Source organism: Bos indicus x Bos taurus, chromosome 1 (genome assembly GCF_003369695.1).
Source record: "Bos indicus x Bos taurus breed Angus x Brahman F1 hybrid chromosome 1, Bos_hybrid_MaternalHap_v2.0, whole genome shotgun sequence".
Lineage (NCBI taxonomy): Eukaryota > Metazoa > Chordata > Mammalia > Artiodactyla > Bovidae > Bos > Bos indicus x Bos taurus.
Genome location: NC_040076.1, coordinates 111525525 through 111550083, shown reverse-complemented (window position 1 = coordinate 111550083; position 24559 = coordinate 111525525). Strand labels below are relative to the sequence as shown.

The 24559-nt window shown below is 40.3% G+C and overlaps 1 protein-coding gene and 1 non-coding gene across 10 annotated transcripts in view; one reads left to right on the top strand and one right to left on the bottom strand.

Annotated features, from left to right (window-relative positions):
- The window catches only part of PLCH1 (phospholipase C eta 1), a 253565-nt gene that overhangs the window by 57806 nt on the left and 171200 nt on the right, over positions 1 to 24559 (bottom strand). For all 9 annotated transcript variants that reach the window (XM_027543071.1, XM_027543077.1, XM_027543032.1 and 6 more), the window contains 4 exons: positions 22967 to 23170; positions 16939 to 17059; positions 11547 to 11718; positions 4628 to 4735 (listed from right to left, as the gene is read on the bottom strand). In XM_027543071.1, coding sequence (XP_027398872.1) covers positions 4628 to 4735; positions 11547 to 11718; positions 16939 to 17059; positions 22967 to 23170 — 605 coding nt within the window. The remainder of the gene's footprint in view (positions 1 to 4627; positions 4736 to 11546; positions 11719 to 16938; positions 17060 to 22966; positions 23171 to 24559) is intronic.
- Positions 22610 to 22682, top strand: TRNAG-GCC. The gene has a single exon. It is a non-coding gene; the product is annotated as a tRNA-Gly (tRNA).

The window sequence follows — 24559 nt, the reverse complement described above, 5'->3', positions numbered from 1 at the left end:
CTGACTCGATGGACATGAGTCTAGGTGAACTCCGGGAGTTGGTGATGGACAGGGAGGCCTGGCGTGCTGTGATTCATGGGATCGCAAAGAGTCGGACACGACTGAGCGACTGAACTGAACTGAACTGAATACCTTATAAATATAAGAGAAATATCTACATATACATGTAGATAACACATACTGTACACTAGACATTAAATGTTCATTACCTGAACTCTCTGGCAGGGCAAGGAGGAAGAAGTTGTATCACATATTAAAAAATAACTGGAATTTTCAACTCTCCTTCCACTCCTCACCCTTTATCACCAGGATGCAACAGCAGGCCTGGCACACGGGCATTTACTGAGTAACAGGGATCTCACAACATCATGAAGGAATTCATCCCTTCCCTGAGCGCTGACAAGTCTTCAACCAACAAGATTCTTAATCCTCCTCAAAATGGCTCAAATCATACAATGAATAACTTATGAAAGAAGCTCAATCTAAGGTGGTAGGAAGGCAGCAGACTATTAAAGTGTTTACTGCGAGACATACACAGAGTAAATATGATTTGGGGGTATTCATATGACACAAAAAGTGGTTGCATGTTACTCTACAAAGGCTCACTTAAACTTGTTGGAAAGCTTGGTGTTCACAGGATAAGCTTTACATACGTGACAGTTTGATATTTGTGCTTAAGAAACCGGTTGAACTCAGCCTTAGAGAGTGCAGGGGGAGAAAAGGTATCAAATAACTCAGCAGAAGAGTAAAATAATCTGTAAGGTTGAAACATGGGCTAGAAAGTCTGTAAGGCACACTGACATTAGAGGACCCCAAAAAGATGAATAATGGTGAGCTGGCCTTATTGAATCACATCTGTTAGATTACTGCTCTGTGGCTGAAAGGAAACTGTCCCCCGAGTCTTTGATCTGTGTGCTTCCTGGGTCACTGAACACATCAGCTTTATCTATGGCTTATTACATCATAAGCCAGATTTTCTCTATGGCTGAAGCCTCAAAATAATAGGGCAGATGCCTAAAGGATTCAATTAATTCAACAACAGAAAGCATTTATTAAAAGAGCAAAAGTTTTCAGTGTGGGTGTAGGTTTGAATTCCTTAGACAGTAGACTAAGAGGAGAAGGAGGGCCAGCATGAGGGTCCTGCCTTCCACCCTGCTTCTAACCCCAAGGTGAAGCTGGGCGAGCTGCAAATCCTGCCTCTGATCTTTGCATCTCCTGTGCCCTCTGCCTGGAATATTCCTCAGATATCAATATGGCTAACTTCACTTCCTTCAAGTCTTTGCCCATGTGTTACCTTCTCTGTGAGACCTTTCCTGGCCCTCACATCTAAACCTTCCATAGACCCTCTACTCATTTCTTCTCTCCCTTTCCCCCTTATTACTTATCACTGCTTACTACACGTGCTACTTATTTGCTTTTTTTCTTGTCTGTCTTCCCTCCTCCCACCAAGGTATAGACTCCACAGAGGCAAAGGCTGTTCTGTTTTGTTCATTGATATGTGCCCCAATGTCTACAGCACAATGGCTGCACCTCCATAAAAATCTGTCGAGTGTGCAAATGAATCCTGCATAAGCCCCAAGACAACTAGCATTTCAGTATCCCTGAATGCTAAGTTAAAAATCTTTATCTGTTGCAATAATTCAGATATAACTTATAAATCTAACCACATTCTGTTAACTCCAACTTGAGGTTAAGAACCTCCTCTAAGGTAATTATTGGTTTCATACCAACTATGCACAGTACATCCACTTTTGTAGAAATCTGATCACTCGGTTTAGATCAGGCAATTTACATTCAACACTCAGATAAGGCATCTGAGCCCTCTGCTGACAACTAAACTAGAAATTGACTGATTGCAGGATAATGCTTTGGCTTTCTAAATACAGTACTGCCTCTTCTCAGAGTAGCTCAAAAATAGAGAAAACAGATCTGAAAAGGATGAGTAAAAATCTTATCTATTTCTGCTAGAATGTTGGTTTCTGCATATATTTTCTCTCCTAAAGTCTAACAAAGAGACACCTGTAAAATGTTATAGGTAAGGTGCTCTTCACATTCACTTCGGCCCAAATCAAAGAATCCAAGTGAAAGGTCATGTCTATCTTTATGGACTCATGTTCTAAACTGTCTACCTATATGGATGCCTAGACATCAACCAAGAGATTATGAAGCTTGAGAGGAACCCAGATGGATAGTTTCACAAGTGAAGTAATTGATTTGCTTCCATAACACCTTAGCTAATTCTCTTTTGTAATTATAGATATTTAACTTAGAAAGTTAGAAGGCTCACTGACATTAGAAGAAATTTTATACTATTGGGTGGATTTAGAAACAAGAATAATGGGTTTCCTCAGAGCAATAAGTACTATTGTAATAGTAGCTAAATTTCCACCACTCTTTTTCATGAAAAACTACATTCCCTAAACACATAACTTGGCCAAGACTGTTCCTTCCTTGGGACTTCCCTGGTAGTCCAGTGGCTAAGACTCAGTGCTCCCAACACAGGAAGCTTGGGTTTGATCACTGGTCAGGGAACTAGATTCCACATGCCGCACCTAAGAGTTCACATTCCACAATGAAAATGGAAGATCCCAAGAGTCATAACAAAGACCCAGTGTAGTCAAATAAATAAATAAAAATAAACACTCTGTTTATTGCTTCCAAACTGTGGACTACTCTGAGGCTGGCAACCAAGAGAACAAGTGGAGACAAGAGGCAAAGAATACATTTGAATCAGTTCTAATGAGGTGGATGAAACTGGAGCCTATTATACAGAGTGAAGTAAGCCAGAAGGAAAAACACCAATACAGTATACTAACGCATATATATGGAATTTAGAAAGATGGTAACAATAACCCTGTGTACAAGACAGCAAAAGAGACACTGATGTATAGAACAGTCTTATGGACTCTGTGGGAGAGGGTGAGGGTGGGAAGATTTGGGAGAATGGCATTGAAACATGTAAAATATCATGTATGAAACGAGATGCCAGTCCAGGTTCGATGCACGATACTGGATGCTTGGGGCTAGAGCACTGGGACGACCCAGAGGGATGGTATGGGGAGGGAGGAGGGAGGAGGGTTCAGGATGGGGAACACATGTATATCTGTGGTGGATTCATTTTGATATTTGGCAAAACTAATACAATTATGTAAAGTTTAAAAATAAAAAAAAAATTCAGCATTGAAAAAAAAATAAAATGTTGGATTCTGTTTGCTAGAATTTTATTAAAGATTTTTACGTCTATGTTCAAAAAAAAAAAAAGAGGCAAAGATACTGAAATTCAGAGACAAAAATCTAGTCTATAAAATAAAGCTTAGAAAAAGAACTAGATTACCTATAATCACAAGTAATTACCAAAATGGCAAGTAGCTATAAGAGCAAAAGCAAAGAAACTAAAATATTAACTGTATTTTCACTTATGTAAATCTATTTAGATTAATTTTCTGTAACCATAGCCTTATTCGTGGTATTTAATTGAGCTAATAAAAACTATTAAAAAGCAATAGATTAATACAGATGGTAATTTTTCCTTTTCATTTCAAGGCTGAATCTTGTCCATGTCATCCCTTCTAAAATGCATTAACACCAAGAAAGAATTATCTACTGAGACTTCAGTTGTCATTAAGCTCTTGCCCTCTTTGAAAATACCAGCTATCTTTAATACCTATAGGAAGCCACTGCCATTATTATTATCTCGAAGAAAGAAGACTGTTTTTAATGATGTAATAATTGAATTCAGGGCAATACTGTAAATTAGAAGATTTTGTGTAATATTTTCTTTTTTAGGAGGTAGGATAATAGTTCTGACATCTAGAGAAATACTACTTTTCTATAGAAATGAAATTGTAAACTCTACAACAAATTAACATGAGCAGGTGCTACTCTCAGATCATCACATGATCCTGGAAATCATGTGAGCTATAGAAGGTGGAGGTGGTCAAGAAGGGATGGGGGATAGGGAGATCTGTAAGCCTTACATTTCTTCCAGGTTTGCATTTCCACTGGGGTACCTGGCTAAATGGTGCTGCTCTGTTTAAAAACAGAGCTCCTTGTTCTAGGACAGAAGTCTGAAGCCACATGCAGGTGACAAACTGCTCTTTGCCATTTTGTCTAACATGTGGCAAATTAAAGTTTTAGCCAAGAGTCTCATTGTCTGGAAGAACTTGGAGATCTTCTGGTCCAAGCTGCATTGTCTCAGGGAGGGGACGAGCATTCTAGAGAAGCAGATCCTCTTGCAGCTGGGTTCTGTGAGCCAGCTTTGAATGGCAGCATGGTGGGGCTGCTAGAGGGAGGCAGGGAGACAATGCTAAAGCCAGTTTATTTCACCAAACAGTGACATTTCCAACTGCAATTTGAGTTTTGACCAAGTTGGAATAGAAGGGAATTGGTCCCTGGAGAGAGGGTCAAATGGATTAATCACTAAGACTCCTTCCAACTCTAAGACACAACGATCCTTGACTCAGTCACTCAGTAAACATTTGGGAGTCCTGTGTGCCAGCACACAACGTGATTTTCAATACATATTCTTTCTACACTACAGCCAGAATATTTGTGAATATTCCAGCACAGCAGCAGTTTTTATTATAGCACATGGAGGGTAAAAATTATGGCCAAGCCTGTAACTTACATAATGGAGCTTGAACTTGCACTCATCTTCAATTTCATCTGCGCTGTCTTCATCAGAAACTTCTCCTTCTTCGGCATCATCTCCAAGGTGGTAAGGCAGCTTCTTGCCCTGAAATGAAACACAACACCCAATTTAAAAATGAAAATTCAGGGACTTTCCTGGTGGTCCTGTGGTTCAGAAACTGCCTGCTATTCACAGGTTCAATTCCCGGTCTGGGAAGATCCCACATGCTTCAGGGCAGCTACCGAGCCCTCACACCTAGAGCCCGTGCTCTGCAACACCACAAGCCACCATGATAAGAAGCCCACAGACCGCAGTGAAGAGTAGTCCCCACTCACCACAACTAGAGAAAGCAACAAAGATCCAGTGTAGCCATAAATAAATTTTTAAAAAATGAAAATTCAGCAAGATAGGGGTATGAGGATTAGAGGTACAAAATACTATGTATAAAATAAGCTACAAGGACATACTGTACAGCACAGGGAAATAGTCATTATTTTATAGTAACTTTAAATTGAGTCTAATCTATAAAAATATTGAATCACTATGTTATACACTTGAAGCTAGTATAATATAAATTAACTGTACTTCAGTTAAAAAATAAAATACAAAACAAAAATGAAAATTCACAATAGCCAAAAAGTGGAAATAACCCAGTGTCTGCTAACAGATGAAAGGATAAACAAAATGTGGTACACATACATTGAAATATTACTCAGCTTTTAAAAAGTGAGGAAATTCTGACTCTTGCTACAACATGGAAGAACCCTGAGGATATTAGGCTAAAGGAATTAAGCCAGTCACAACAGAGTATTATATGATTCCACTTATATAAGGTACCCAGAGTAGCCAAATTCATAGAAACAAGAAGTAAAACAGTGGTCTCCAGGAGCTGGGAGGATGGGGAGCTGTTTAATGACTATGGAGTTTCAGTTTGCAAGGAAAGAGCTTTCTGTACAAGGCAATGTGAAAGTATTTAACACTACTGAACTGTATACTTAAGATGGTATAAAGATGGTTAAGATGGTAGGTAAGTCTTATGCTGTATTTTAACACAGTTAAAAATAATTTTTAAAAATTGAAAAATGAAAATAAAATGTGTTATTCCTTACTTCAGACTGACTTGAAGGCAGATTGCTTGAATTAGGGACAAAACAAAAGGGGAAGAGACTTTATTTATTTATTTTTTTTCAAATAAAAAAAAATTCTCCTGGGCAGGGGCACACCTTACGGCTGCCACTCCCCGGGACCCTCACCAGAGCCCGCCCGCCCGCACGCACTGGAGAGAAGAGACTTTAAAGAAAAGGCATTTTTCTTACTTCCAAAGAAAGCTGAGCACCAAAGAATTGATGCTTTTGAACTGTGGTGCTGGGAAAGACTCTTGAGAGTCCCTTGGACAGCAAGGAGATCAAACCAGTCAATCTTAAAGGAAATCAACCCTGAATATTCACTGGAAGGACTAATGCTGAAGTTCCAATACTGTGGCCACCTGACTCACTGGAGAGGACCCTGAAGCTGGGAAAGATTGAGGGCAGGAGGAGAAAGGCACTACAGAGGATGGGATGGTTGGATGGCATCATCAACTCAATGGACATGAGTTTGAGCAAACTCCGGGAGACAGTGAAGGGCAGGGAAGCCTGGGGTGCTGCAGTCCATGGGGTCACAAAGAGGTGGATGCGACAGCAACTGAAAAACAACAATTAGGGGTACTTACTATATTAACAAATGCAAGTCAGACCAGGCTTCTGTTTGAGAATAATGACTTGCCATAATAGGCATCATGTCCATCCCATGTCCTTAGAGCAGTTTGTTCTCCTGAGCAGATTCAAAGTGCCCTTCCCTCCTGCTGGTGATCCCCTCTGCACAGAGCAGGCCAGTTTTTATGACAGGACAGTGCAATGATATGCCTGCCCAGCTGGAGCATACCCCTCACAACTAACATACTTCAGGAATCAGGGGCTTTTGGAAAACAAGGGGGAATTCCTATGGCAAAAGGGTACATGCTCATTATGATCTCAGTGATGTATAAAAACTGAAGGAAAATCTCTGGCAAGAAATATGGTCCATTATTAAGAGTACAAATCTCTGGGTAACAGCACTATGGATGATAGCTATTTTCTCCTTTTCTACATTTCCAGATTTATATTCAGAAAAAGAAAAAGTAAATAACCAGAAGGCATGGCCCAGCGGCCTGATAAGAGCTGCTAGGGCAGCTAACCATCTGTATCGGTAAAGAATCACACTTGCAAGCAGAAAGGAAAATTAATAGGAAACTGAATCCCTCCCCAAATCTTGGGGATTTGGGGAGACAGAATCAAGCTCTGTGGCTAAGTGGCCAAGGTCACAGTGGTAGGCAGCCTCTAAAATACCCCCAGTGGCTCCTACGTCTTGGTTTTCATGCCCTTCTAGAATTCCTTTTCCTTGACTGTGGGCTGGACCTACTGCTCCTTCTAATGAATGGAAGACAGCAAAAGCAAAATGTCTAATAACTTTAGTTCTATGAGGGGATTCCTAAACACATAATGACGGGGGAAATTCTTTAAACATAGAAGGATGTGCAAATGCTTGGCAGCCAAAATTAATAATACATTTCTAAATATCTTCCCAAACAACTAACCAGGCTGTCTTTTCTAAACTCAGGTTCCAGGGACTTCTAGTATTTCTGCTTTTCACACCATGGCTGGCCCACCTTCATCACTCTGGATCTTTCCCTCATCCACTTCTCCTACCTTCACGGGGCCAACAGCATAGTCAGATTTTCAGAGAACTCCTCCCTCCCAGTTTTCCTGTACCTTCCCTGATACCCAAGCACTTGGTCTCGGGTGCTTCGCATAGTGATAAATTCAAAGCTGGTTAAATCATTTGTGTAATGAAAACAAAATCTATATTAAGAATCCAAACTCAGGGTTTGAATGAATACTTATTTTCTTCAAATTACAAAAGGATGTATATAGGCTTAAAAAGTTGGTATTTAATTTGCCTTCATACCACTATGTAATACCATTCTTGTTTGTAAGTGCTATTTGCGAAGTGAAAACTACATTCTTTCCCATAAGAATATATATAACATAGATATATGAGTATATATATACATTTTTACTATGATTCTAATTTAGAATAGCAAAATATTGTTTTCACTTCTTCCTGTATATCTTTAATAACAAGGTAGCTTGGAATTAAGGTATTGATGTCTACATATTACTTTAAGTGTTATTGATAGAAGGTCCCTATAAAACAAGTTTTATATCTCTTCATTTTAGAGAGTATTGTAAAATAGCTAAGATAATATGCCTAGCAGTACCAGAAAAAGGTACTCAATTAGGTGGTGACCAGACAGATTCAGGGATATATGAACCTCCTTCATTTATTCACCACCAATTAATTTCTTCAGTCAACTTTGTTTTGAGCACAATGACAAACACCAAGATGGAGCTGTACAGAAGACATTTAAAACCTAGTGACCTCAATTCCCTCTCTTGAAATACCATCTTAGTCAATGCTTTTTCAGCTGTTTTTAATTGGAGGATGATTGCCTTACAATGCTACGTTGGTTTGTGACACACCACAAAGGAAATCAGCCACAAGTATACATATGTCCCCTCCCTCATGAACCTCCCTCCCCCACCACCCCATCCTACTCTTCTAGGTCGTCACAGACCACAGGGTTGAGCTCTCTGTGTTATACATATGGTTTGTATAATGAGCTATCTATTTTACATATGGTAATGTAGATGTTTCAATGCAACTCTCTCAATTCATCCCCCCTACTTCCCTGGCTGTGCCCACAAGTCTGTTCTCTATGTCTGTTCTCTATGTCTGTGTATTTCAGCCCTGCAAATATGTTCATCAGTACCATTTTTCTAGATTCCACATATATGTATCAATATACAACATTTGTTTTTCTCTTTCTGACTCAACTTCACTCCGGATAATAGACTCTAAGTTCACCCACCTCACTAGAGCTAATTCAAATTTGTTTCTTTTTATGGCTGAGTAATATTCCATTGTATATATGTACCATCACGTCTTTATCTGTTGATGGGCATCCTGACTGGTGTGAGGTGATACCAAATAAGCAAGAGCAATTCTGGAGTGTTGCACATGGTTCTGATACCACAAGAAAGAAAGGAAAATGTAACCACCATAAGCAGTTGTGACGGGCAGGCCTGGCAGCAGCACTAAGACTTCAAAGTCCTTTCACTTAAATGCGGCAGTGGGTGCAGGGTAAGGAAAGTTGCCATCTCAGAGTATTCACAAGGCATCCTTGTTTTCACTCCTTTTACTATCTCATTAAAAGACAGGAGGGCCATATTTTCTGCTAGCTTTTTTAATGTTCCTGGTCCTTGAAAGATATGTTTTCCAGGCAGATAGGAAGAAAAGCAATAGAACAGAACATTATTTCTTAATGCCTCTCATGAACAGTGCTACTCACAAGGAAAATTATAGAATAAACTAAGGTATTCTTGCTGGGATAATCCCATGGACAGAGGAGCTTGGTGGGCTAGAGTCCAAAGGGTCGCAAAGAGCTGGACACGACTGAGCAACTGAGCACACATGCAAGGTAGAATTTTCTGAACTTAACAGGGGTTTGTTATAAACAAAAAAAGGACCTAAAAGTCCCCCTCTGACATACATACTATTTCATGCAGGAGTTGCACTCAAGAATTAGATTGATTTCTCCATAGTCTATGGAAATATTTCTAGAAACTGGAACCATAGCCATCTCTTAGCGTCTAGCAGCATGGCCCTAGGAGAGTGGTTAACAACTCTGTGATATCTCTACAGAAGTAAAATGCTTGGGCTAGATAAGGTTTCTTTCATCTGTAAGCCTGTGGAAAAATTACTAAGTTTGTTACTATTTTTGTTCAAAAGCAAACTTTCATTTACTTTTCAGGAGATACACACACACACACACACACACACACACACACAGCTGGCCCTCCATATCTAAGGGTCAACGGAATCCACAGATGCAAAGGTCCAACTCTACCAGACCATTCATATGAGGGACTTGAGCATCACAGATTTTGAAATAATCCCCTATGGATACTGAGAGACTACTGTGTATATCTGTGTGTATGTGTGTGCACATATATGTGTGTGTTTATGTGTGCATATATGTGTGTGTGTGTATTGTGCATGCATGCATGCTAAGTCACTTCAGCCATGTCCAACTCTGTGCAATCTTATGGACTGTAGCCTGCCTGGCTTCTCTGTCCAAGGGATTCTCCAGGCAAGTATATTGGTATGTTTTAAATATATGGGAAGGCATGTGTATATAGTTATAATAATGAATGACTTGTCCATCTCCAAAGTAGTAAGCAGTCATTCAAATACTGCCTTTGGGATCAGAGATGCTAAAGGATCTTAGCATCTAAGCAATGCTAAAGATTGCTCAGATGCTAAAGGAACTTAGGAAAATCAGTTCCCCTGTTGCTGCTTCAAATGGGAGTTTTCTGCCCCCACAGATCTAGGAAGTCTCCTTAAAGTTTGGAGACGGTTACTACCAGCAAATTGACCACAGCTGTTTTGAAATACCCACAGCCCACATCACTGCCACTCTTTCCAATAAGTGTCTTAGGTCTTTTGGCTTTGATTCATCCTGGTGCCCATCAGCCTTCAGACAGTTGGTGCCCAACAACCCAAAGCCGAGTTATATAGAAGGGAACTCAGTGAGTTTATATCAAATATTTCTTAGGTTCCACTGTCCAAATGGACTCATTTGGTATTTATTCTTCTGACTGCTTGGCTAAAGACATGAAAACATTTACAAGATTATAAAGGTGACACTGAGCTTTCTAATCCAACTTTCTAGCCCAGTTTTCACCACAAGAGTTTACTTTAGCAAGATTTCAGGAACACTGACCTTAACATCATTTCTTGCATTATATAATTGGAGCTTTTATTCAAAATGCTTTCACACATACACATGCCCAACGACATCTCTTTGATGGATTCAGCCTATAATTCTCATTTAACTGATAGAAAAACAGGTTTTGACCAATTTCAAAGATGAATACAACTTTTCCATTTGCTGTCCTCTCTTAACACCCCAATTCTAGCCTCACTATGAAATTACACTGTCTGACTTTCCTAGGCCTCCACTGTGCTATTTGGTTTTTGTACACACCTTTTAAAGTAAAATATAACTCCATTTAAATATCAATATTCTACTGCTTTTCCTTAGGTTTTCAGTTTCAAAACAATACAACTATCCAAAATGTTTTTAGTCCAAATACACAAAATTAACTGGGATTAAGTGAATCATATCAGCAATCTGAAATCTCAAGAAAGCTGTCTTCCCGGCTATTCCTTGTATTAATAATATTCATTTCAGGTAGTAGGTTTCCTCTCTGAGAAGATCTGTTCATGAAATGTCATTCTATTTGCCTACTGCTCCTCCGCGCACACACGAATCCTATGGGGAGTTATGTCTATGCCTGTGCTCCACTTTGAAGCCAGCTCTTCTCACTTACATAACCCAGGCTGATCAACCATGAAGACTTTTTTTGACAGACAGTTATTGGAGCTTGAAATGGGAGAAAAGGATCTGAAAGAAATGCTTCTGGATATGGACAGAAGGAGCCTCTCCTCTCGTGTAAGGCTTGTCTCCTGTACACAGGCTTCTCTCCAGCATGAACCACCACTGACTAAAACATTCAACATTTGGCTCACAGTATTGATGTTCTTGCTTCATAAAAACAGCCCCCAAAATACATGTTCAGTCAGTAATCAGCTTTTTCTAAAGGTATGACTATAAATAAATTGGAACAAGGTGCATGCACAAGTCTAGACAAATCTTCACTCTTGACTCTATTATTGACTTTATTATTCTCTTGATAAACCCATTTTTAGTCTTTGAGAGAGGAAGGGCTTAGTAGGTCATGAGTGCTTTTTATTTCATTTCTGAGGTACTTACCTTCACTAGGATTTTGCCTTTCAAACTTTGAGGGCTTGGAAGCTGCTTGGTCTCTCCTGTGTCTATAGATGACAGGTCGAGTTTGTCTTGGAATATTCCTTTCAGGTACTGAGCAATTTTCCTTTGCTGCTGGATACTGCAGTGATTCTCAATGGACAGGATGACTGGAAACCTGAGAAAACAGCAGCACATTGTAAAGGCATCGACCACAGCAACTCACAGGGACTTTTGAAAATCATTCCATGTTCACTATGTTCTTACAAGCCTGGTGACAGTATTTGTTAAAGAGGTGATGATTAAAATGCTTCTAAAATGAAAACAATGAGAGACACATTTTTTAAAAAACTCCTCTGGCCAAATATACCTTACCAGGCATAATGGGTAAACTCAATACCAATCCACATGGGATGACTTAGTCTAATATTTTGCATCTCTCTCCCTCACACATATATATGCACACACATGGTACATACATTATGTCTCTTTTACAAGAAAAAATGAAAGAGAAAATTTTGAGAGATAAGAAACATACAGAAAGAAAACTCATAATGTAATTTTGTCTTATTCATTCAAATTCTAGAAACATCTAGGAGACCACTATCATTAAATGCATATATTTACTCTAAAAATACATATTTAGTACCCAGCTTGAAAATTACTATTGAGGATAAAATAACATAAAGGAATTTGTGTTTTATAGTGTCCTATATCAGGCATTTCAAAGTCATTTGTACAGAATTATATACTAGTCTTTACTTTCAGAAAGGAAAAAAAAGGCAGGCATTCTCCTCCAGCACTCAGGTTTCTGTGCAGAGATGTGGGGCCCCAGTGAAGTTATTATCACAGACAGCCTGAGGAACCAGGAATGATTATATGACCTTACTCCTCTTTTGATTTTGTTTTTTCCTCGGAAAAACAAACTCAGGCTTATTTTTTCCCCTAGTTTTCCATCATATATCTTCTGAAGTAATAAGCAATAGTTTTTTTCATAACATACAAACCAATATTTAAATTACCTAGTATGTCTATGTGGAGAAAAAATTTTATTTCTGGGCTTATATGACAAGCACAAGCTCCACAATATAGGCTGTGACCTTCTGAAATTACATTCTATCCTCATTAGTAAATCTCATGCCAGAGGTAATATAAGAGATGAACCTTTGTGGCTGAGGTTGGTTTGATTACCTGACTATAATTTGTTTACTCTTGTGTCCTCACATGGGTTTCACCCAGTGTGTTAGAAAGAGAAAAAAACAACAAACTAGCAACCCTGAGTTGTCTGTGAAATCACATCAGGGAATTCTAGCAGTGAATTTTAAAATTATCAATCTGTTTACAAAAAGTCTGTGTCTATTAGTGTCTAATGATGCTTGGTGTATAAAGCACTGGTTCTCAACAGAGGTGGGGGTGGCTGTGTAGTACCCCTCCCAAAGGGACATTTGTCAATATCTGAAGACATTTGTGGTGGTCACAATGTTGTGAGAGGGGACTGCTACTGGTGTTCAGGGAGTACAGTCACGAATGTACTGTATGAATGAGTAAAATGTACTCATTGTCCCACAATGCACAAGGCAGTTCCCATAACAAAGAATAATCTGGCCCAAAATGTCAGTAGTGCCAAGGCTTGAGAAACCCTGGTATAAAGATGCAACTAAAACTCAAGAAAAAGACTGAACTTTTAAAAGGGAACTCTCTTACACTGTTGGTGGGAATGCAAACTAGTACAGCCACTATGGAGAACAGTGTGGAGATTCCTTAAAAAACTGGAAATAGAACTGCCTTATGATCCAGCAATCCCACTGCTAGGCATACACACTGAGGAAACCAGAAGGGAAAGAGACACGTGTACCCCAGTGTTCATCGCAGCACTGTTTATAATAGCCAGGACATGGAAGCAACCTAGATGCCCATCAGCAGATGAATGGATAAGAAAGCTGTGGTACATATACACAATGGAGTATTACTCAGCCATTAAAAAGAATATATTTGAATCAGTTCTAATGAGGTGGATGAAACTGGAACCTATTATACAGAGTGAAGTAAGCCAGAAAGAAAAACACCAATACAGTATACTAATGCATATATATGGAATTTAGAAAGATGGTAACAATAACCCTGTGTACGAGACAGCAAAAGAGACACTGATGTATAGATCAGTCTTATGGACTCTGTGGGAGAGGGAGAGGGTAGGGAGAATTGGGAGAATGGCATTGAAACATGTATAATATCATGTATGAAACAAGTCGCCAGTCCAGGCTTAATGCACGATACTGGATGCTTGGGGCTGGTGCACTGGGACGATCCAGAGGGAGGGTATGGGGAGGGAGGAGGGAGGAGGGTTCAGGATGGGGAACACAGGTATACCTGTGGCGGATTCATTTCGATATTTGGCAAAACTAATACAATATTGTAAAGTTTAAAAATAAAATAAAATTAAAAATAAATAAATAAAAGGTGTTAACAACTTTATTGACTACTTTCATTTGAAGTCCTTTTTTCCTAAGTTTTCTTCCAAACTTGAAGTTAGCATGGTCGTCACCAGAGTACATAGATAGCAGGTCTTCTCAAGGCTCTATTTCAGGGGCAAATCCTTCAGCAACCTGGCTAAGTTGAGGAGCAATCAGGGTAAATTGATCCATCATAATTGAGTCCTCGAGATTCTTCCATGTAGAAGACACCAGAATCCAAACCTGCTATGCAGCAAGTGTCTCTTATCAGAACAGCATTTTAACTTCATATTTAATTAATGAGAAGACCAAACATTAGAAATTTTAAAGGCCACTACTTTCACTTTTCACTTTCATGCATTGGAGAAGGAAATGGCAACCCACTCCAGTGTTCTTGCCTGGAGAATCCCAGGGACGGGGGAGCCTGGTGGGCTGCCGTCTATGGAGTCGCACAGAGTCGGACACGACTGAAGTGACTTAGCAGCAGCAGCAGCAGCAAGGTCTATAAGACTAACTTTATGCAACTGTTAATTTTAACTTGCCTCTTTTTAATGCAGAAGTCATTTATTGAATATCTGGTATATTGCAGGCACTACAGAATGAATACAGGGGAGTTTCCCAGTGGCCTAGTGGTTAGGATTAGGATTCTGGGCTTTTGCTGTGGTGCCCCAGGTTCCTTCCTTTCTCGTTCACTCCCTGGTCAGGGAACTGAGATCCCACAAGTCATAAACAGCACTCCCTCCCCCGCCAAAAAAGAAAAGTTTTTTTTTTTTAAAGAATAAGACATAGCCACATATTTTCAATGAGCTCATGATCCTAAAGACATAAAAGGAGGCAAGTCACCAACAATTGCAAGAAAGTGCTGTATGATATGGCAGAAATATGCTCAGAGTGCTAAGGACAGTGAAAAGGAGCATTTAAATAAATTGTGGCATGGGTAAGTTTGCCAAAGGGACAATGCCTAAGCAGTCTGCTAGGATGAGCAAGAATTAGGGGGGTGGAATAATGGGGATGACTATTAGATAGAGAGAAGGGCACAGGAGAGGGGGTTGGTGCAGGGGTGGGGGGGAGGCGGTGAAGGCAAGGGGATGCCTAGGGACTTCGGAAACTGTCAGTGATGGCAGAAGCCGAAGTCCCTGTGTAGCAATGGTAGAAGGTGACAGGGAAGAGCAAGAAGAGGCCGGCACAGAAGGCATGACTCTGTACAACAGGGAGCCTTTGAAGGACTTTAAGAAGAATTACAACATCAGCTTATATTTTCAGAAAGAAAGATACTACTCCAGTGTGGAGGATGAACCAAAGAGAAGTGAAAATGAAGAGAAGGCAATGGAGTCAAAAGATGATTTAGCAAGTAGCACTGACGAGACTGGCTGAATCAAGAGTAACTCCCAATTCCTATAAAATCATTGGTAAGCAGTGCTACCTTCCTAACTAAGAGGAAGCTTGGCAGAATGAGAAGCTGAGTTCAGTTCGGGATGGAGACCCCGTGCTGGCAGGAGTTTTATCTTTGTTCAGTGCTGTGGCTCCTTACACCTATTACAGTATGCCTGGCTTACAGTAGGCACCATTAAATAGCTAAGTAAATGTCTGAATAAACAATGAAATTTGTTGGTTTTCAGGTACCTATGAGATACTCAGATGAATCTGTACTAAGAATTTTTCAATATATCTCTGAAACTTAGGAAGAACATTCTCGATATAAATTGGCAAATAACCAAGAAGTAGACCAAAGACACGCTGGGAAATGACGACTTTTTTCTTTGTTTGGTGACTACTCCACTTGGCATGTGGGATCTTAGTTCCCCAACCAGGGATCCAACCTGCATCCCCTGCATTGGAAGTGCTGAGTCTTAACCACTGGACCATCAGAGAAGTCCCGGAAATAGTGACTATTAAAGGAGTGAGAAAGTGGACTAGAAGACCATAGGCTAAAGAAAGAGAATGAGAAGCAATGGCAGCAATAGAGGAGAGAGTGTTTTAACAGAAGACCACCGCCGCCCCGCCCCCGCCCCGCCCCGCCCCGCCCCGCCAAAAGCAAGTATTAAGGAGAAAATGTTCACCGTCATCCAATGCCAAGGAGGGGTCAAGTGACATACAGATTCCAGACACTGCAGTATGTATAGGAAATCCAACAAGTCTGGAAATCAAGACATTATTATTCTATTGTATTGGCATACAATACTGATGTATGGATGTGAGAGTTGGACTATAAAGAAAGCTGAGTGCTAGAGAATTGATGCTTCAACTCTGGTGTTGGAGAAGACTCTTGAAAGTCCCTTGGACTGTAAGGAGATCCAACCAGTCCGTCCTAAAGAAGATCAGTCCTGGGTGTTCATTGGAAGGACTGATATTGAAGCTGAAACTCCAATACTTTGGCCACCTGATGCGAAGAGCTGACTCATTTGAAAAGACCCTGATGCTTGGAAAGATTGAGGGCGGGAGGAGAAGGGGACGACAGAGAATGAGCTGGTTGGATGGCATCACCAACTAAATGGACATGAGTTTGGGTAAACTCTGGGAGTTGGTGATGGACAGGGAGGCCTGGCGTGCTGGGGTTCATGGGGTCGCAAAGAGTCAGATACGACTGAGTAACTGAACTGAACAATACTGATAAGCTATTTATTGTGTACAGTAATCTGCATTTCTAAACTTTATGGACACTGTAAACCCTGGGTTTAGAAACTTTGAGGTCACTCTTTGGAAGAATAGGCTTCAAGGAGGCAGCATCTTGAGAGAGAATGGGGTAAGGAATGAAGAGAGCACAAGAAAGCATGGTTATGGGGCCCATACTATTTGTTCAGTGTTTTGTTGGGAAGGAGGGAGAGAACTGCGGCAGGAGAAAGGGAGATGTGGCCTCCAAGGAAGCATGTGGTTTGGTGGCCAAGTTACAGCAGTCAGCGTCCCGTGTGCCAGCTGAGCCTGATTCCCCGCTGTGCTTGACTTACTCGTTCTTCACAAAGGCATGCTTGTTGATGGTCTCCACAACATCTCTGAAGAGGATCTTTGAAGTGAGCGTGTAACCGTGGTGCACCACTGGCTCTCCGTCCGGGCCATCCCAACAGTCAACTGCCAGAAAAAGAACATCACATCAACAACTCAAAATTTCCGGTATTTCCCAATATTTCTGGAAATATCAGACACGTATTAAGTTTGTTGTTTGAGATTATACACTAGGATGATCATGACAAAGATGTCAGACCAAAATGAGTGTTCTGGCATATTTATCAGGATAAGGAATTAAAGATTATAAATGATTTACTGTGAATGCTTATAGTTAACAAGGAGGTCATACAATCAGCTTAGCATTTACCAAGAACTCTCATTAGAATTGATCTAAATCCAAGAGACTCAGAGAATGGACTTATGGTTGCCGGGGTAGCGGGGAGGAGTATGGGGAGAAGGGATGGTTAGGGAGTTTGGGATGGACATATACACACTGCTATATTTAAAATGGATAACCCATAAGGACCTACTGTATAGCACAGGGCACTCTGGTCAACATTATGTGGCCGACTGGTTGGGAGCAGAGTTTAGGGAAGAATGGATATATGGGTATGTATAGCTGGACCCCTTCGCTGTTAACCTGAAACTATCATAACATTGTTAATCAGCTATATTCTCGTACAAAATAAGTTTTTCAAAAAAAAAGAAATTGATCTAAATCCAACTGAGTATGCTTGAGGATAGTGATATTTCTTATCAGATTATTTCTCTAATTTTACTTCTTTCACTTTACTGTTCTTTTATGAAGTCTCAATGACCCTCTCAAATCAAAACCAGTCCTCTTCATTATTGTTCACTTAAACTCATTATGTTTTCATTAGATTTATTTCCATTTTATTAATTCTACAGTAGTTGTAAAACAGCATTGACTTCTGAAGTTCAAATCTTTAGGCCCTGCTAAGAGTTATGTGAACATGGACAAATGATTTAATAATTTAAAGTATTGTTTCCCCATCCATAAAAGGAAAACTAAGAACAAGGCTTGAATTGTAAGTCTGAGTGATTCATAAATAAGTACCTGTGAAGATGATTATAATCCTGCATGGCACATAGTAATCATTATTGTTATTGATACTATTGATACTGTTATGTATATGGACAAACTCACTGGCCCCCAGCTGAAGAAACACAAAAGCTTCCTCACCATCCTCCCTAACTCAGAGTTTGTCTTCCCTTGTTTTACACTCCACTACCAGACTAATTTCTCCAAACACTGCTTTCTCCATGTCACTACTTTGCTTTGAAGCATATTCAGTGCATAACATAGCATCCAGTACATATTATGTACTCAGTAGATATATGTTAAATTTATAAATAAAGTCTATGGAAGCTGCTGCCTGCTTAACTCCAAGGTCCCTCCCTATCTCTGGTGCTAGAGACTTGCCATTCAGCTAAGGTTGTCTTCTCTCTGGCCCTGGTTCAGAGCTGGACTACAATTCTCAGCTTCCCTTGCAGTAGGACATGCTGCTGAAATGTGGGTAGAAGTGATGAATCACCTCCACGTCTGGCCTATGAAAGCCTGCCTTACACAGTCATTCATGCTCCCTCTTCTGCTGTGATTTGGAAGTTGTGCTGAAGATGGCACAGATGCTGAGGGAAAGAGCCTGCATCCCTAAATCACTGCCAGAAAGACTCCCCCATTAGGAACAGCTATATTGGACTTCACATAAAAAATAAACTTCACTTGTTTTAAGGCACTAGGATTGAAAAACTAGTTAATTAGTATCCTAGCTTCTGTTTAACAAGTCAAACATTTTTTTCTCCTAACAACAAAACTACCAGACTTCTTCCAGTTACGCAAGCTTCCTCACATACAATCCTACTTCTATGTCTTTGCTTCTTTCATTTAAGGTCAACTGACATGTCCTCCTTCACTTTGTTCGTTTCAGTCCCAATCAAGGGTCAAATCCTTAATTAAGAATTTGGATCCTAAACAAGGATCCCCCACAGATAACCTTGCCAGCTCTCGTGATGTTGCCCTTCCTTATGATAGGGGGTCACAAATTCAAATACCAACAAGAACCTGAAAGCAAAAGCATTAGTCACTCAGTTATGTCCAACTCTTTGCCACCCCATGGTCTGTGGCCCTCCAGGCTCCTCTGTTCATGGGATTTCCCAGGTAAGAATATTGGAGTGGGTTGCCATTTCCTTCTCAGGGGATCTTCCCAACCCAGGGATCGATCCTACGTCTCCTGTGTGGGCAGGTAGATTCTTTACCACTAAGCCACCAGGGTTGTCTTTGGGCCTGAATGAAGTCAAATATAAGAAGGTATCTTCTCAGAAGAGAAGCTCCATCCATCTTTTGACATGTATTTTATATTCTTTGTTTGAATACAGACATGAAAAAATAAACAGATGTTTCAAAAGTATGTAACTTAACAATATACTCCAATTTATATCCCATCTTAGAAGAAAAAGGGCATAACAGGGCTCCTTATAAATGAGTTACTTTCTTTTGAAAAAGAATGCAAAGTAGTAGGCAATGCCACACTAACTTGATTATCATATACCCAAAAAAATATCTCTTCATGAGTAACCACATTAGTCATGCGGTATTCTTTTGCTAACACATGAAAGAAGGTGTTCTTTTGCTAACATTTATAATAAGAAGAATTTGCATAGTTGAGGATGGTCTCCTAATATTCACTTTTTATGTCTGTTTTATCACTTGTCTGTTAAATGAGGAAAACAACACTCCCAAATGGTGCTGGCATGTGAATGACTAGCATCGATCAGTTTAGTTCAGTTCGGTTCAGTCACTCAGTTGTGTCCGACTCTTTGCGACCCCATGAATTACAGCACACCAGGCCTCCCTATCCATCACCAACACCCGGAGTTCACCCAAATTCATGTGCATCGAGTCGGTGATGCCATTCAGCCATTTCATCCTCCGTCGTCCCCTTCTCCTCCTGCCCCCAGTCCCTCCCGGCATCAGGGTCTTTTCCAATGAGCCAGCTCTTCGCATGAGGTGGCCAAAGTATTGGAGTTTCAGCCTCAGCATCAGTAGCTGAGTTCAAATGGCCATGAAGACCTCTTGTAAGAGCTAGTGCTGTGACGAGAACATTGGCAAAGTAGAAATCCTTTAACCAATTTCCTAGCCACGAAATAGCCAAGTCCATTTTTTTCAATCAGACCACACAATAGAGGCCCCTGAAAGCACCCTGACAAAGAGTTGGTCAGATCTGAGGACCAGCTGAGAGGTTAACATGACAGCTTTTCACAGTGGAACTTAGAAATGTTCCACCCTGATAGCGCTCCCAGAGATAACAGGGAAAGCTGTAAACCGATTATAATGGCAATGCAACATCAGTTCCATAATGAGAGTGAAAATCCCCTGGACAGAACATCCATATTTATTAAGCAACTAGGGCTGAAAATTAAGGGAAATGAAAGGCCATGTAAAAAAGAAAAAAAAAATGTTGTCTATGTGATTTGTTGACAAACTCACTTCATCAAAAACAAGACTGATTAGTGTTCCTCAAGTCACGATATACACCCTGACCAAGGATATTGCTGCAACTGAACTAATAGAGATGGAAAACACAATATTAACCACACAGATGCTTGAAAGTGGAGAGATTCTTCAGGTCACAGTACCATGAAGAAACTGTCCAGAAGCATTACTCTCCTTCTCTAAGTACTATACTTGCCAAGAGCTGCTTCAGAAAATTATCTGTGGGCCTGCAGTTTTTAATCCACCACCTGCTACATTCTATAAATCAAGTTCCTTAAATCCTAGCCACAGCTGCTTAACAATAAAAACAACTTCATCCGGAACCAAGGTAGATAAAGCACTGCTGGGTGTCTATAGATTGGTGCCTCCGGACGCAAGATTGAAGTGTAAGCTAAGATCTTCATATTACAGGGCTGACAAATTGTCAAGAGAGCATGAAAGATCAGGTTATCAAGTTCTAAAGTCTTTAGAAACATGTAGATATTTAGATGCCAAGCAAATGCCTCCTATTAAAGCCAACCTCCCCTCTGTGCTTTGCATTATGTTTTCTGGCCTTCCTTATGTGACCAGATGGCCTGCATTTGACCTCACCTTGGGCTGGTCATGTCATTCAATGCTTGTTCCTCCAAAGACCACACAGGCTTCCTGGAGAAGCAAAGTGGTGCAGTCAGACAGCTTGAGTTGAAATACCAGCTTCCAACCTTTCCAGCTATGGTACCTTGAGTCATCAACCCTACCCCTCTTCTTAAGGAGATCACTCCATCTTCCTTAGTGCTGTAAGAACTAAATGAGAATGTATGGAAAGCAATTAACCAGAATCTAGCCCACAAAAGGGGATGAAATCATGGTGAATTCCCTGTTCCTTCCCAGTACATTAAAAGCCAAGGTGACCACCATAGTTTCAAACAGGAAGCTGAGTACGTACAAAGCTGACCAAGTCTCCCAGATAAATACACTTCTTCTTCTCAATAAAACCTTCCAGAAACTGACTTTCACCATCCAGTCGTAGACTATTGCAACAGTGAAAACTTCACACCAAACCACAGAGGAGGAATTTGTTGATGCAGGTTTGGGGAGGGAGATATTTGAGAGACTGCAGTCCCCTAAGTGGGACTTGTACATTTTCACCTACACTTACACATGAAGGTCTCTGTAAGTGATCTCGTACACTACCACATAGAAAACTCAGAATTGTGGAATCTTTATCTTGTCTGGATCCTTCTATTCTTATTTAACTGACTGATAGGAATGTCTACATAAACGTTACAGACTTACTAAAAACCCAACCCAGGGACAGCTGAACTCATCCACGCTCTTCCTTTCGGGCCCCAGAGTAGATGATGGCTCCATCACTCCTTCCAGCTCTCCCCTGCTTGCCTTACTTCCTTCACTTTTCTTGCTAGGTCCTGCAAGTTTACTTCTTTAATATCCATATAAACCTCGTTCTCACTTAGTCTAAGCTTTCATAATCTAATCTTCTATAATCCTTCCTTTGAATCATTTCAGTAGCTTTCCCACCATTCTCCTTGCCCCAGTTTCACCTCTCTTACCCCTCTACAAACATATATCATTAAAAAAAAATTTTCTTCCTACACTGCTGCCCAAGCAATCTTTCTAAACTGCAAGTGTGACCATATCAATGTAGGTATTAAAACAATTCACTGGATGCTTATTACCAAAAGCTAAACCTGAAGCTCCTTATCACAGCACTCAAAACTCTTTCTCGCAGACCCATCTATTTTCCCTGACTGACTTATCTCATTTTACCGCACCCCTTCACTCTCTGTACCCCCTTTCTACCACGTATGCATCAACTGGTCGAATTCTCACACCGTATTATTGTTTTTAGTGTCCACTTCTTCTATTAGACTGTGAGCTACTTAAAGACAGAAACTATGTCTCACATCTGTGTCCTCACCCCCAAGAACCTCCTAGAAATTTAATAAGTGTTGGCTGATTGACACATCATTAAGTATCTTAAAAATAAAGTTATTCTAAACTGTTTTTACCATCATTTAATCAAAAAACTTCCATGTTCATCACAATTTTTCAGCACCTGAAGGTGTGCCTCCCAACTGCTAGTACATATCTCTCTCCCTGCTTGATCTGTAAGGGGGAGACAGGATTATGAATTAAGAATGACTTTACAGACGGGTTTTTCCCTGGTGGTCCAGTGGCTAAGACTCTGGACTGCCAATGCAGAAGGCCTGGGTTCAATCCCCAGTCAAGGAACTAGATTCTGCACACCACAACTGAAAAAGGACCCTGCATACTATAACTGGAAGATCCCACATGTCCAAATAAATAAATGTTTTTTAAAAAGAAAGATCACAGGCAATGACCAGGTCCTGCTCACTCTTTAAAAAAAAGAAAGAAGAAGAATCACTTTATAATAAGTGGAAACATGGTTTTGATTAGTATGAGTACATTTTTTAGGTCTCCATTATTTCCACTAGACTTTATTAACTAAAGGACATATTCATTGACACACACTGGTGCTCAGACAAGGCACGCACCTTCCACACAGCGACAGCCCTCCTGCAGCACCCGCGCATACATGTCCACTTTGGACTGAGACAGGAGCTGGTCCCCAGTCAGGTATGTGTTGTGGGAGGAAGCAATGTAGTAGTTGCACAGGGGCTGATCCATGTCCTGGTACACTTCATGATGCAGGGGGTTAAAGATGTCACAAGCAGGACTACGCATGAAGTTCGTGAAGCCTTTGGAAAAGAAAGGGAAGTGTTATAGCTTCGAAGCCAAGGACTTCCCTGCCGGTCCAGTGGTTAAGACTGCCTTCCAGGGCAGAAGGTGTGGGTTCAATCCCTGGTTGGGGAATTAAGATCCCACTGGCCTTAAGGCCAAAAAACCAAAATATAAAACAGAAACAGTACTGTAACAAATTCAACAGAGGATTAAAAAAATGGTCCACATCAAAAAAAAAAAACAAAAATCTTCAAAATAAATTAGTAAATAAAGCCTATATACTTACCCGACTCCAAGAAGTACAAAAGAGATCAAAGTTTGTCCAGAGTGCTTATCTTATTTACCTTCAGGACAACCTTTGCAGGGAATACTGAGGCAATAGGGGGATTGCCCAGGTCAAATAGTGTCAAAAACTGCAGTGTGACTTTGGGGAGTAGCAGTTTAAATGTAACCTAAAGAAAAACAGACTTTTTAAGAATTTTGATTGGGGGAGTGAGGGGCTTATTGCATCGCTATTCAGTAACTTCTGAGCTCCAGCTGTGAGTATGCAGTGTGACCTACCAGGTGGCTGATGCAGTGTTAAAGCCGTATTTATCCAAAGTGATATACTGATCAACAGCAATCTGATAGGTTGTTAAGCTGATTTGAAAAACAGTATTGTCTGTGTCATAGTGGAGGTAAAGGTCAGGAATTAGGCATAGCCTAAAATCAGGGTATGATTATTTGACTATGAAGCTGGTTTGGGAAGATGCTGCTAATGGCTAGCACATTTGATAAAAGTGATAAAGTGCTGTAAGATTATGCAGAAAACCCTATCAGTTTTTCTAAGTTTTTCAAAAACATAAGTTTCTGGGTAGGAGAGGCATTCATTAATACAACAAATATGTAAATGTCCTACAAGTACTTAAATGATCACTAGGGTAAACCATTTCAGCTCTTCAAAAATCCTGTGGTAAAACCACCAGTAGATATCCTGGGAAACTGGAGAATTTCTTTATGTTCATCTTCATGGTTATGGCCATAACTTAGAAAGCATGTTTAATTCCATCTCTTAAGGCCCTACACCAAGGAAGTAATTCATTTATTGGTAAAGAAAGGTCCAAATTAGTTTATCTTCTTTCATTGTTTTTAAAATAGCTTTTAAACATATAAACATTAAATCATTTCTCTTCATTTTAATTAGCCTCTGTCCCCGGAAGTAAACCTACAGTGTCAAAACCCCCTTGTCTACACTGAGCCTGTTTGGGGAATAGGAGGCCAACAATCAAAACTGGTGAGATAAACCATGGCTTCGGATGCTCTTGTGGGCAGTGGGGGGGTGCCTGTGGTTTTTTTTAATTAAGATTATGTGTTCTGCCTAGGACCTGTTCTCTTTTGGGTAGCAGGCTACAGTTCATTTCCCTATA